We start from the raw sequence: 14,177 nt of genomic DNA, 5'->3' as shown, positions 1-14,177 counted from the left end.
CGAAAACCTCCCTCGCACATTCTATACAGAGCACTAAACAATTAACGTTAATGTTAGCAACATAAGTGGAAGGCTCAAAACAGTTTAAATGAAAACACACAGATTAGTTTTTCTTTCTATTCTGTTGTTGTCAGTGAGATAGACATGGACCAAATGGCTTTGTGTTACTTAGTCTGAAAAAAGAAACGGAATAGGGAAATTATTATATAGTTGGAATTCATGACATGAACGTTTTTGATTTTTACTCTTTACTGAGCTGTGTTTGTACTTGAGTATCTCCTTCTTTTTGCACACAAATATCCAACTTCAGGAACCTCCCTGCCTCCAAATCTGCCGGTCCTAGAATTGCGACAGTGGCAGCACAAGCCTTTTTCTCCCCTTTTCCACACCAGAATTCTTCCTACCATGTTACCGCTGCCTCCAAAGATCTGGCAACAGGAGCGAGTCACAAACATGTTGATTATCACTGAGGTTTAGGCCACTGCTCCAACACAGGGATTCAACAATAATCTTGTAGTTCCCAGCCATCTCCTCTTCAATATACATCAACTCATATATTTTTTTTTAAAAAAAAACAAAACAAAAAAAAAACACTTTTGCAAGGCAGTGAAGTGAATAGATAAAAGCTTAACAAACATCCTGGCAAAAGGGTTTACCGAGTGAAACAAACAAAAATAAATAAATAAAGAAAGAAAGAAAGAAAGAAAGAAGGATGGGAGAGGAATGTGAGTATTTTTGAGACAGGTAAGTTCAGGAATTGGTTCAGAGGATTACAATTCAAACTGTTACCCAGGAAAAACAGGTAGTGCAGGAAGTTAACTGTTAGGGGAATAACTCTACCTGCCTGCACTGAATACTGTCTATGAGGAAACAACAGCAAAATTGACTGTGATATAACTGACTCTAGCTGATACTACCTAAAGTTGAGCCAAGTCATCTACGTACTATCTAGAATATGCTACTTTAAGCCATGATTACAGCTATCTAATTTGAAATGATAGGTTTATACTAAGCTTAAGCCCACCTAAGGCCACTAAGTTTAAGACCCCTGAAGAATGCAACAATTTGATTTGCCTTTAGGAGATAATTGGCTAAGATAAGATATATAAGATAATGCATCTATGTGACCTGAAATTGCAATGACAGACACAGCCTTTACGTTCCCTTACAGTTCACCTAAGTAAGGAAATAAGGGATTGCTGAATAAAAAAATACTGATTTTGCCTCAGTTTCTGTATCACCGAGCTCTTGAGAAGTATGGCTGCAAGAATCACTACAACAACAACAAAAAAAAAACAACAAAAAAACAGGCTCAGTGAGGAAGAGAGTTATTAAAAGGAAAAAAAATAAAGTCCTTGTTAATCTGAAATCTCTCTATAATCAGTAGCAACAAAAAAAAGGAAAAAACCCACCTCAATTAGATGAACAACATTTACATTGGCCAGTATTTTCAGTTCCTTCTACTATCCGCATTTCATAATTCTTAGATTCCCAAGATCTGGAATCAGAATTACAAATACTGCCAGTATTTCAGGTGTTATCAATATTTCACAGAATAAAGCATGAGCAAATGGCTTGCTACAAACCACAGGCTATTTGGATAGCTCTTAGCCACACCATCAACGCATACTGCTTTTACATTCTGCTAAATTAAGACCTTAGTAAGCCTCTGTAAGGGCCTTAAGCTTTAAGAAATTCTGTCCCTTTGCATCGTTTCCCTGTTTTCCCATCTTAAAGTAGGAAAAAATTAAAATCTGTTAATGACACCTGTGATTTAAAGCCCAAGTCAGAGACAGCCGCACAGAATTCAAATGCTGAAACTCTATCCTTACCCAACCCCAGGGGCTGGCACGTGCAGACACGACAAAGAGCGGGTAATCTACCACTTGTGCTGCACAATAAAATTGGATAGCTATAGCATTCCAGCCTCACTCAAGAACTGCTTCACTTTTGGGAGCCTACATCATGAATTTGACGCAGTCTGAACTTCAGTTTTTGTCTCCATGATCTTTCTAGTGTGCACAACACAGGATTAAGGAGCAGAATGAGGTCAGCTGCTTATTAGGGGCTAACTGTGTTGTATTCCCTAAACTGGAAGATCAGTTGCAGAATTTTTCAGTACAAGAGCTCTACAAAACCAGAGACCACGTTCCAAAAATAGAGTGCTAATGAAGGCTTATTAATGGGGAAAAAAACTCCCTTCAGAAATTTGAAGCCAATGCTAAATATATCTTTCTATATAATCTCAAATGCATTCCACACATGACATCTTGAATTTCCTTATTCACTTACAATTATTAGCAAAGACTACAGACAAACTATACAACCCTAATGCAGCAGTTGCTTACAGAGCTATTTGCAGGATCTGACTAACCTTTTCCATTAAGCAGTACATTCTCAGAAAAATCAAGGATACCACTGTATTTTGACAGCCATCTTGAGCTATTTAGTTATCTGGACCAGTTTTCTGAAGCTGCATAGAAACAAGCCAATGTTTTCTTTACAGCATGCTCAGTTTGAAGTAGTTTCACCTCTGTTCTAAGAGGAGAGGCCATCAGGTTATCTAGACACGTACTACAGAAGGGTTCAGTGAGACTGCGGTTCTCAGGTTTCCTGTTCGATGTAAATACTGTTCCAGAGAAATGCATAAAGCTAGTGGTTTCCAGCTGTGAAGGCAGCTCTGATTAATGACCTATTTAAAGGAATCATTGAAGTAAGACAGCTGAGCAGCTAACAATACATATATCTCGCACACTTCTCACATCAAATCTTAAATATGTTGTCCTCCTTAATTTTAATAATATTAAAAACTATTACTGTTTCTGCAACAGAAGTGAAATAGACAGCTGAGAAGCTAACGAACCTACCTAATTTTCAGAAGCAGAACACAATTTGATGAATGGTCAACTGTGAGGAGAAAACAAGGCAGTCTGCAGAAAAAGGTATTTTAAATTTACTTGCACATGCATGACATTTCTTTCTATAAAGACAGACATACATTGAGCCGAAATCTATTCACCGTAAAATCTATTCACAATGGTGTAAACAGCTGAATTGTTCGTAACAGGAATCGGGTCTTTCATATACCAAAATGCAATTACCAAAATGTATACTATAATTGAAATACAGCCATTTTGTGTATTTTATGAAATACCAGTCACAGCTTATGCTAATTCAATCACCAAGACTGTAGCACATGCTTTTCTCTTCCATACAGTCTTCAAATAAGCATAATTCAAATTGATATCATAGAAAGCCTAAAATCCCAAAGGGAACAGACAAGTAGCTGCTTCTTTGTGTGTGTGTTGGGGGGGGGAAAGAAGAGTGTTAGTGAAAGAACTATTTAGTCATCTTTTTTAAGATATGTCATCCAGGAATATTTCCAAAATAGACTGTAAGAGAACTTACATGCCTGCTTTTTATTGTGCATTTTTCTAATTCACGTAAGGTGTATCACAGCAGCAGATATACTTTACCCTTATCTGTGTTACACATCTACAAGTTAGGAGGAAGTTTGTTTCCCATGTTTCATGTATTTGTACAAAATATGAATTTCTCCTCAGCTGTTATTAAAACTATTTAGCCTTAAAATACAGTCTGTCTGCTCCTGTGTACCTGTGATAACAGAATAAATACAATAGGAATTAAACTGCCACTATAAAGGTAAACAATTGTTTTGGTAAAAAGTACGGAGACCAGAAACGCAAGAAAAAAAGTAAGAGCAAGAAGTAATTCCTCCTGCTATAAATGAGGCCAACATAACTGAAAAGGTTTCAGTATTCCACAGACAAGTTTCAAGTTTGAAGTCCCTTGAAGAGATGATGTTGAGAACTTGTACCTGAAGCAATGCAGCTTTGCTTCAAGGGGCGAGGGAAAACGCATGAATTTAATGATATACACTCCACATTTCTGTCAGATAAACATGGCAAAACCAATACCATATGTATTAAAAAAAATTAACATTTCTACAGCAGTGCAAGTGAAAATGGACAAGTTGTTCTTATATCCTTCTGTCAGTGCTGTATACAGGATGTGCAGTGCGTTGAGTCACTGTTGTACAACCTTTTAGTAACATACTGAAATAAAACTAATCTGCATTTAGAAATAGATGTTCATGTTGAGACTTATAAGTGATTACAGGGTTTAGTAAGGATTGGGGAAATTACCATAACTCTCCAGCACCAGTACAACTCTGTAAACACAGAAATCAGTCAGCTACAAAAGTGTTCTGTAAATCAGAGTACCAAGCTTTTCCTTTACAGCATATGTAATGCCATATAAAAAGACAAATTAATTCAATGAATACAGCAGGAAGAAAGTGCTGCTTTCAGCCACACCCAAGCAACTCCTCCAGACTTCAACAGGAGTTTGAGTGTGAGCCCAAATGGTAACATAAAGACAACAGAGTAAGACCTTTTTCATAAAGGAATACAAACCACTGTATTTACATATGGATCAATCGCACTTAGCCCCAGACACAATTTAGACATTGTTTTCATCAATACAATAGGCTTCTGAAACATTTTGGATTCTATTGCTTTTAGTTTTAGCACAAATCTTTTAAACAGATGTTGCAAATAACCTATAACATAGTCCCTTACACTTAATAAATAAGAAGCATCAAGAATCTTCAAGGCATTGAGATGCACAGAACTATTAAATGGCTTCAGTGTCCATTAAAAAAAAAAAAAAAAAAGTCTTTTGTTACTATAAAATTGTACTTGATGTTCTTCAAAGAAGAATGGCCCTAACGGTATGTTCAAGCGCCAAAACAAGCATCAGTAAGAGAATCCTTTACTGCATGCCAAACCACTGTTCTTGATCTGCCCACTGAGCTGCCTCACTATCACTGCCTTCCAAGTCCCCCTCTTCTCCACTTCCCTCCATATCATCCACATCTTCTTCTTGGGTTGCATCTGTTGGACTTTCCTCTTTTTCCATTTTCTGCATTCCTTCTAGTGACTTCTGATCATTTGGATCCAAACTGATGAAAGAAAGAACAAGAAAGTATTGTCATAAAACCTAAGGAAAATCATCAAAGTCTCATAATATTTGCTGCACTTTGTTTCCAGAATTTCAATTAAAAAAAAAGATGATACAACTTCACCTCAAGCTGAAAATAACTTCAACCATTATGTCTTTATACAAATTATTTTGAATCCCAAGAATGCACCTATTTAAACATCATGTTCTTCCAGAAAAATGAACCAACTCTTCCAGATAACGCTAACTACTATTAACAAGACAAAGTGGTTAGTTTAAACAACTGTGACCAAATGTATCATACACAAAGTAAAAACGGCTGTCCCATTTAACCTGGGTAAATTAGTGCATTATGGCCACAATAATCGAAGATAACATTCCAAGATAACATTTCAATTCCTGATGTTTTATTGAATCATTCTGTTTAAATTTACTTAACTGCACATTTATATAGCTCCTTCCAGTCTAAAGGTATGGAGCCCAAGTAATTTAGTAACTATAAACAAATCTATGCCTCCAGAAACTGCAGGCGTGGTGACATGCATAGCATTAATAAAGGCTTAAGACTGCAATTTAGACTTTTCTCCTTAAGTTTTGCAGTTCTCAATTCAAAACCTTGTGATCAACAAAAGTCATCAACAGAATGTGATTTAAGTGTTTTTGTTTGTTTCAAAGGATAATAATATAAATTCACCTCTGACGAATACCCTGATCAATTAGCAGCTCAAATTTTTACTTAGTCAAGTGACTACTGGTTCTCATAATCATCCTGCAATCTCAGAGGTCTCAGGTTTACCTTAGGGCAATGCTGTACTGGTCCATTGCTTCTTGATACTCATTGACAGCTACAAGGAAGTCTCCCAGGATTCGATGTAGAACACAGTCACTCTGATTAGCCAGTGCATTCCTCAGCAAAGCAATTCCATCTTCATACTTTTGTTCTCTACCTGTTTATATGCAGAACTGTAGTTTTAATTAATAGTTTAGATAAATCTCCTACAAAAAGTCAAAGAATCTACACAATGAGCCACCAAAACAGACAACTATCTCTTCTTTCAGAACTATCGGCATGTTGGATAGCAGTAATTTACTTTTTGTAAGCTTAACATTGTTTTTTGTTGCTGTAACTGCTATACTCATGAATACATATACATTGCAGCCAAAATATTTAGTTTGCAATTAAGTGCTGCTGTAATGTCAGTACCTAGATTGAACTAATTCCTGTACTTTTTCCTTCAGAATAGAACTGATAAATCCCTGAGCTATAACATCAGTGCAATATTCCTCTTACTGATGAGGTGGCAGAACACTTGCATATAAAACAGTAAGCATCAAATTGGACATGGAAAAAAGGAACTTACTAAGAAGCTCTGCTTTCTTTACCACAGCTTTAATATAATCAGGTCTTTGTGTCAGTGCTTTGTCCAATAATGTTTTTGCTTTTTCCTGAGTGACTGGATCTTCAAGACAGACTGTTGCTAACAGAGTGAGTGTCTGTGCATTTGCTCCCAGAGTTTTATATACGTTATTTGCCATAACCATAGCTTCACGGATACTGTTAGATGCTAGATAACATTCGATGAGACCTAATGATAAAAATGAAACTATTAAAGCTGCTGAGTTAGTACTGTATACACTCGTGCCTCCTCAATTATTTGTGCTCAGAGGTTCCAAACAACTGACGCTCCAATAAGCAAAAACAAATTGAAACAGAGAAAGTGACTATACACCCAAGAATTTTCGAAGTGGGCCAAAAGAAGAAAACAAGGAAGCTTGTAGAGAGGGAAATCTGGACACAGATTAAAATGACATAGAATTTCAGAGGGAACCTATGACAGAGTTAGGAGGCCCTGTGGATGACCTTTTTCCAAGGCCAGTATCTGACAAAAGACTAATTTGTGACAGAGTCTAGATTTCTTCCTTAAGCGTACAGAAACAAACAAACAAACATTCAAACAGATAAAACTGCATTACAATTTTCCAAATACATGCATTTCACTTCAACAAGGAAATCTACAACACTGTGCCCACTACAAAGCAAAATAATGAAGAACTGGAGGAGCCAGGTGAATCAGATTAGTAACTTCCCTTACAAGCGAGGGAAAAAAAAAATAAGAGAGAGAGAGAGAGAGAGAGAGAGAGAGAGAGAGAGAGAAATCCTGCATTTCACTGCTGAATACAAGAATATAATCAGCTTGTTCTTATTTAAGCAATAATTGCGTAACTGCTGGTTAAAAGTAATAAAGCTTTTAGGTGGTAAACTCTTCCTGAATTGAATTTGCTATGATTAATTGACCACAACAAGGTGGAAGATGCGGAAAAAGTGGCAATTCCAGATGCTAGTCATCATACAAAACAGGTAAGTGATCAGGAGAGAACTACAGTGGAGTCCTAATAAACACATTACATAGCATAGAAAGAGTTCTGTATGCAGATTCATTAAGACTTTATTCTACAATTATTCTACAAATAACACATAATACTGCTAAAAAGCTGTACTTGGACCAGTATCATCCATTTCTATTTAATCTTGTACATCTTGTTTTTTTTTTTTTTTTTTTTGTTACAAGAAGATTAAAGTCACATTTAATTCTGCAAGAAAACACACATTCCTCTGGAAACACGAGTATTTTTTCCTTCTTCTCAACTGCTGGTCATCTAAACTTGTTCTTATTTAGGAGATGAAATGACAAAATAAAGCTCTGGGTACAACTCTCAGTTAACGTCATCAATTGAAACCGTTCTGCTCAAAACACTTTAATTTGTTTATATCCAGATTAAACAAGCTCAAAAAAAAATCCAAAACCAACTCACTGAAAAGACCATGCTTATAAATACATGGATTCCCTAGATTTTCTCATCTGATTGCTTCTACCAGAGCTTCATAGGTTTCAGGGTAATAATAATTCCTTTACTTCCCTTACTAGAAAGCTAGCAGGGTCAAAGAACTCCAATCTTGTCCCTTGTCTACCAATAACAACACTAACTTTAGCACCAGCACCAAAGCATCACTGTACGTGAGTAGCTTTACTTCACTTACCTTCATAGCAATCCAGTCTGCAAGGTGCAAGACGTATTGCTTCACGAAAGTGTATAATTGCTTCCTGTACTCGACCCATATTCCTAAGAGCAGCTCCTTTCAGTAGCAAAGCTTGAACACTATTACTGTTAAGTTGAATAGCTTTGGCTCCCAAATACAAGGCACGGGAGTATCGTTTACTGTAGAAACTATGACACCTATGAAAGACAAAACTGATTGTGAACATGTACTGCCCGTGGTGCTTACACACATTCACAGAGGCTGCAGGGAAAAAAAAAAAGAAAAGAAAAAAGTAGTGGTAACAACCAAACTTGCATTTAAAGTTAAAAAAAAGTGCAGGAAAAAAATTGTTCTTCGAAAGTCAAAAACAAATGCAAATATGAACTGTTACAGCTACTTAATATCACAAATCTGACAACTTGAAGAGCTTTAAACATATAGAAAACAATCAAAATAGATGATTAATCTAAGTTACTCTCAAAACAGAACATGTAGGGTTGAAAAGCACTTTCTGAACACAAAAAGCTGAACCCTCTGTAGCATATGTAATCTACTTCATGCAGCAAAACAAAGGCAAGAAAGCAGATTACCCAGATACCACCCAGGGTTCTGCGTGCTGGTCAGAAATGTTGAAGAGACGGCAGCCCAAGTTCTCTACATCCTCTAGTCGACCTTCACGTGCCAATAAATAACCATATACATCCATTCCTAAAATGAAATGTTTGAAGATCAATCATGTAATTACTTATTTGTTAAAAGGTTAAACGTTCAAAGCATGCAAACATCAAAGACCCAATGAAATCTCAGCACACGAGCTAATGTTCTGTAACACACACACACACACAAAAAAAAACACAGCTCCTCTGAAATTTGTTTTTTAGGACTAAGATTCCCCCTCTGATAATTTTTTTTTTGTTCAATAACACAAAGTGAGGAAATGCTACAGCCTCACAAAACATTAACTAGTTGATTATTTCCTGATTCAGTTCACTGCAACCCGACTTGTGCCAAGAGAAAGGGACAGTGTAGAACAAGGCCACTTATTTGGAGCAGAGACATGCACTGGTAGCTTAAAATACTACTGACAAAATTAAGGTATAACTCAGTACAAACCATAGGCTTCATTCCAATGGAAGAGTATGAGGAATTAAGAAGTTTTACATTTTTTGTAAAAACATTTAAAAATTCTAAGTTCATTCACAAGAAAAAATAAGTAAGCTTCTTGCCCTAAATTATTCTCAATACATGCTTCTTTGGCAAGATGTATACACAACTATGTTATCTTCTTGACAATCACAGTTTCAAATGACTTTCAGCACAAACACCTACTTTAATCTGTGCCAGCTATCAACAACTGTTTAACAGACAACTTCTGAACGTAAATTCTGAATTGATATAAGTACAGCAGTATTCAATATTCTACTCACTGCTTAACTGCATGTATTTGCTGCTTTAATTAGTTACTCACCTTTTATTAGATAAGGATCCAGCATTTGTGCTTGTTCAAATTTTAGAATTGAGTTTTTATTATCTCCAGCTCTGAAGTATAGGTCTGCTAAGCTCCCCAGTAAGTCTACATTATCCCTCAGTAGTGACTTTTTCTCTAAAGAGCTTCAGGAGACAAGAAATGCCTGTTAAATGAGTGCCATCTTTAATATAATTATATATAAATATGATTACATCATGCTCTTGGAACTCTTACCAAATGGTATTGATTGCTCTAGTGTTATCTCCAGTATGTACAAAAGCATATGCCTTGATCCACACTGAAAGCCAATCCAAGTTAGGAATACTCTGAATTACATTCATTGTCATAGAGGCCACTTCTGCACCTTTCACAGAGAGCGAGAGCAAGCCTGTTCAGAAAGATACCTTACTCAGTTTCAGCCACTATAAACTGCTTTTGAGGCAACTTAACTGTCCAAACACCAAAAACTCCATCTCTTGACAAGCACATACAAGCAGTTTGTTGCAGTGTTACTTACAAGTTGCATAGTGTAGGCATTACACACTACACGCAAATGGAAGTTACCTAACTCCCACATATAATTGTAACACTTTAATACTGAAATACTTACTACATGCACAATACCCACCTAATATGGCATCAAGTGCTAAAGGGCATTGTCTCAGCACTTCTTTATAGCTTGTAACAGATGAGCGTTCTTGGCCTGCTTTTTTGTACAGATTTGCCAACATCATATTGATCTACAAGCAATAGAAGCATCAGTAGAGTCAATTATGACAAAGGAGAAATGCTCACTAAGAATTAAAATCACAACTTTGTTTTCAAGAATGCCTGCCTCCCTCCCACCTATTCTGGGCAGAAGATGGAATTACCTTTTCTTCTGAAATCACTATAACATACTGTATACTATAAAATTAAAATTGTTTCTTCTTTCTGAGTCCAAAGATAAAATTTACATTCTTTTGTATTTGTACAGTGCATCTTGAAATTTCATTTTTTTGCATATATGAAATCATAAGATGGGCAAGCGTTTATACATGATGCCAAGAAAGACCTGTATATCCATTACATCTTTCAGTTGATCTCTCCATACCAATGGAAGTCTTCAAGAGAATTAGCTTAGAAAGGCAGAGAAAGTTTCCATTTAGCTTTTCAATACAAACATGATGATGAAAGAACAGAAATGATTTGAGCTCTACACAGCACAACTAGCTGGGATTGCTATAGTATTTTATCTTACTAGTGTGCATGGGTAAAAAGTTTGCTTTTTTCGATCTTTCCTTCTTGTTTGGTTCTGTAAGTTGGCATCTGGACAGTACACTTACACGTTACCAGAATCCAGTCCAGGAACACTGCTATCACTATACAGGAATACTGTTAACGTGAAACAGTTGATTGACTTGATGTGTTAAACCTTTAAGCCCTCACAGCATAACTGAGCCAGCAAGCAAAGACTCAACGTATCTGTCAATATGCGGGCCACAGCAGGCCACTACAGGATCTCAATATTTAGCCTTACGTAATCATTTATTAAAAAGGATTAGCAAAATTTGAAAGACAGAGTATCAGCATTTCTTCTATTTGCCAGAGTCTTCAGTCTTTCAAAGATCTCATATGGCTCAAACTCTATGATGAGGAATAGCACTTCATTTCTCATACACTGCACTCTCTGGTGCAGCTATGCACAATTCAGACAAATGCTTTAATACAATCAGAATTTAGCAAATTAAGTTGGTTGGCTAACAGTGGATGCACTACAGAACAATTAACCTTGTGAACTAACTAGGCTACATATCCCCCCTTCAACACTAGGTTCAGACAATACATCCTTCCTGTCCAGTGCTCCTCCATGGAGACTAGCACTGTACCTGGCTCTTACTGCAAAATACAGTACAGTAACAGTGCAGTAACCTAACAGTAACCTAAATGCTTGGTTAAGCTCTCACATTTATATGTTTGCCTCAGAAATGGAGCAAGCTATGAATTTTGCTGTTTGGGAATCACTAATTTGCAGTAGCTCAACTGTTTGCAATCAAATCATGTAAGTATTTCTATATCTATTATTTTTGTATAGACCAGCTACTACTCTTTATCCAATGGAGGAAGAAAAAAAAAATCCAGAAAGAGACCACCATTTACGTATGGATAACAGAGATCTCAAACCTTATGTGTGGATATACAAGTATTTAACAAACCTTCAGTATCAAAAAAGGGTTTCTTCATCCTTGTACATAAACAAAATTTTGTAACTGCCATGTGCAGTACTGAAGAGTTAACCAGGCAATTCACACAAATGAGAAAAGATGCAGATAAACGTTTAACTTCTTCACCTTTTCGTGAATTTTTTCTAACAGAGGCAATACAACATTTGTCTGGTTTTAACAAAAAGATACTAAATAAACTCAGCTAACTTAAGCTAATTTCACAAAGTGTTTCCAAGCAACATTTAACTAACTCAAAACAAATATTAATTCATGATGCCATTACATCTTTAGACTATATTTTCATTTTTGACTACAGATTCAAGACAAGCTGATCAAGTACTTGTGACCAATGTTTGCCAGAACCAACCTTTGGGGTCCTCTGCCTAGAAGGAATTCCATCAAGAATAGCAATGGCATCTTTGTCTTGTTTCAGCATTGTGTAACACTCGGCCATTTTATATTTTACTTCAATTTCAGATGGTAAACACTGGGAAAAAAAAAAACAAATACTGATGTATTGTGCTGGTTTAGTCATTTAAGAAAATGCTAATAAAATTTCTCATTAAAATATGCACTACTATTAACAAACTGCAGTACAATAGCTACCAGTATAGCCTACTGGTCACTCATATTGCTTTTGACTACAAGTGAAAAGAATGAACTACACATATTAAGCTCATGTTTAGGATCAAATTAAGTTTTTCACTAGAAAGCAGTACAGTGATACTTTAAGTATAAAATATTCCTAAATGTCTGATTTCTTTAATGCAAGTCTTATCTGATGCAACAATACTAAGCCAGCAAAATTAATCTGTCAGGGGAGCATGATCATCTCATTATTTAGTTTTTAAATACCTGGCTTTGGGGAGTTGACGCAGCGTTCCCAGTAGAAGGTCTTACTTTTGAAGTTTTACTTAATGCCTTTTTCTGCTGCAAAGCCATTGTATACTTACTTACAGCATTTCTATATTCTTTGTCATGGAAGAGAGAGTCAGCATGATATACAAGGAGCTGGTATTTCTGAGATGGTGAAAACAATTCCCTAGAAGAAACCCAAGCAGAGAGGCTGAGATCAGCTAATGCATAAGAACAAAAATTTACAGATCTGAAGTACTGCTAGGTCCTACACTTTACAGGCCATCTTTTTAACAATTCCAACACGTTTACAGAAGTGTTAATAAGATAACGCTTCAGAACTGCACAGTGGCTTTAAAAAGCACCTCAGAAACCATTCAAAATATAAAAAGCTGCCTCACAGGGAAGTCCTGAAAGACAAAAAAAGCAACCGCAAGAGTCAGCCGGAGAGCCGTGCCCTGCGCAGGGCACCCTTGGCAAGAACGGAGAAACCCGCTGCCGCTCTGCGCGGAAGCCCCCACACGCCAGGGGCTGCGCGGCGGCCCCAGGGCGGCTCCCTGTCCCCGCGGCTGACGCCCGGCAGGGCCGGGGACAGGAGCGGGCCCTGCGCTCTCCCGCCCGGCCTCCTCCTCAGCGCCGCCGGTCCTGTCAGTGCTGTGCCCCCCACACCCAGCCCCGGCCACTCACGGGTTGTTGCCGCTCATGGTGAGGAGCAGCCCACTGAGGAGCCGCACGTTGGAGTGGAGCCCGGCGGACGCCATCTCCCGTACGTGCTCCACCACGCTCATGCTGCCGGCGGGAACGAGACGCGGAGCAGAGCCCGGCACCGCCGCCGCTACTCCAAAATGGCGCCACCGAGGGGGCCTCGCGCGCCACCGCCTGCAGCCGCCCGCGGCGCTGCCCGACACGCGCGCTGCCCGACAGGCGCGCGGTGGGGCGGCCCGGCAAGCGTCAAGCCCCCGCCACCGCGCCTGCGCCTGCGCAGGAGCGGGCGGCGCCGCCCTCAGGCGCGGCGGTTTCGTGCCCTGAGGGGGGCGACGCCATTTTAGAGCGTCGAGCTCGCGACTCGGGTTCTTTCTACGGCTTCTGGGAAGAGGTTCGTGCTACCCCTGTGTCTGCACAGCTCTTGCGGCTGGCCCTCTTCCTTCCGAGGCTGTTAAATCAACGGTCACGACAGCTGAGTGCAACAGAGGTCTCGGAGATCATGAAGCACCTGCCTATAGAAATAGGTAATTGAGGAAAAGGAGCCTTCAAAGGCCGCTAGTGTGCAGTGTAACCTCACAGGGTGGGAAGCTCATATACGGGAACCCTCCCAGGGTTCTTATGCGCTTGATCAGGGGAGAGGCCTCACTTGTGCCACTATTAACTATTAGGCAAGAACTAAAAGGAAACCTGACTTCACACAGCAGTAATAGGGTTAAACTGTCACACAGCATCAAATCAGTCATACCATTTTTTGTATGTGTGTGTACTTACCAAATTTTGGTTTATTTTTCCTCTTCCCTTTGTTATTTATGGGAAAAAGCAGAATGTAAAACATTACTGTCCTGTGACTGCTACTCCCACTTAAACAGGGGGAGCTTTTGGGTTCCTAAGAACATGACGTTACAGTAGTTGTCTGGGGAAG

The 14,177-nt window shown here is 38.4% G+C and overlaps 1 protein-coding gene across 3 annotated transcripts; it reads right to left on the bottom strand.

The window, feature by feature from the left end:
• Positions 1-2,931: 2,931 nt before the first annotated feature.
• ANAPC7 (anaphase promoting complex subunit 7) lies at positions 2,932-13,424 on the bottom strand. 3 transcript variants are annotated; one of them, XM_085321050.1, is made up of 11 exons: positions 13,238-13,424; positions 12,551-12,737; positions 12,063-12,182; positions 10,120-10,231; positions 9,726-9,879; positions 9,492-9,634; positions 8,614-8,731; positions 8,024-8,220; positions 6,345-6,569; positions 5,780-5,930; positions 2,932-4,984 (listed from the first exon to the last, which is right to left on the bottom strand). In XM_085321050.1, the coding sequence occupies exons 1-11, from the start codon at positions 13,336-13,338 to the stop codon at positions 4,795-4,797; spliced, it is 1,698 nt and encodes a 565-aa protein (XP_085177176.1). In that variant the 5' UTR covers positions 13,339-13,424; the 3' UTR covers positions 2,932-4,794. The 3 variants fall into 3 exon arrangements, with proteins under 3 accessions (XP_085177176.1, XP_085177177.1, XP_085177178.1); XM_085321051.1 differs by lacking the exon at positions 13,238-13,424 and having other exon boundaries at positions 12,649-12,732; XM_085321052.1 differs by lacking the exon at positions 2,932-4,984 and having other exon boundaries at positions 5,866-5,946.
• Between the last annotated feature and the right edge of the window lie 753 nt (positions 13,425-14,177).

Source organism: Rhea americana, unplaced genomic scaffold, assembly GCF_003343005.1.
Source record: "Rhea americana isolate MKP2758 unplaced genomic scaffold, rheAme1 scaffold_68, whole genome shotgun sequence".
NCBI classification, from domain to species: Eukaryota; Metazoa; Chordata; class Aves; order Rheiformes; family Rheidae; genus Rhea; species Rhea americana.
Note: the sequence above shows the minus strand (reverse complement) of the source record. Positions and strands in the feature narration are given on the sequence as shown.

Excerpts from the sequence above, each read along its gene's own strand:
- ANAPC7 (XM_085321050.1), bottom strand. The coding sequence starts at position 13,338 with ATGAGCGTGGTGGAGCACGTACGGGAGATGGCGTCCGCCGGGCTCCAC. Across the intron at positions 8,732-9,491 it reads GGATCCTTATCTAATAAAAG|GAATGGATGTATATGGTTAT; the intron begins GTGAGTAACTAA and ends ATTTCATTTTAG. Across the intron at positions 6,570-8,023 it reads CAGACTGGATTGCTATGAAG|GTCTCATCGAATGTTATCTA; the intron begins GTAAGTGAAGTA and ends TTTTATCATTAG.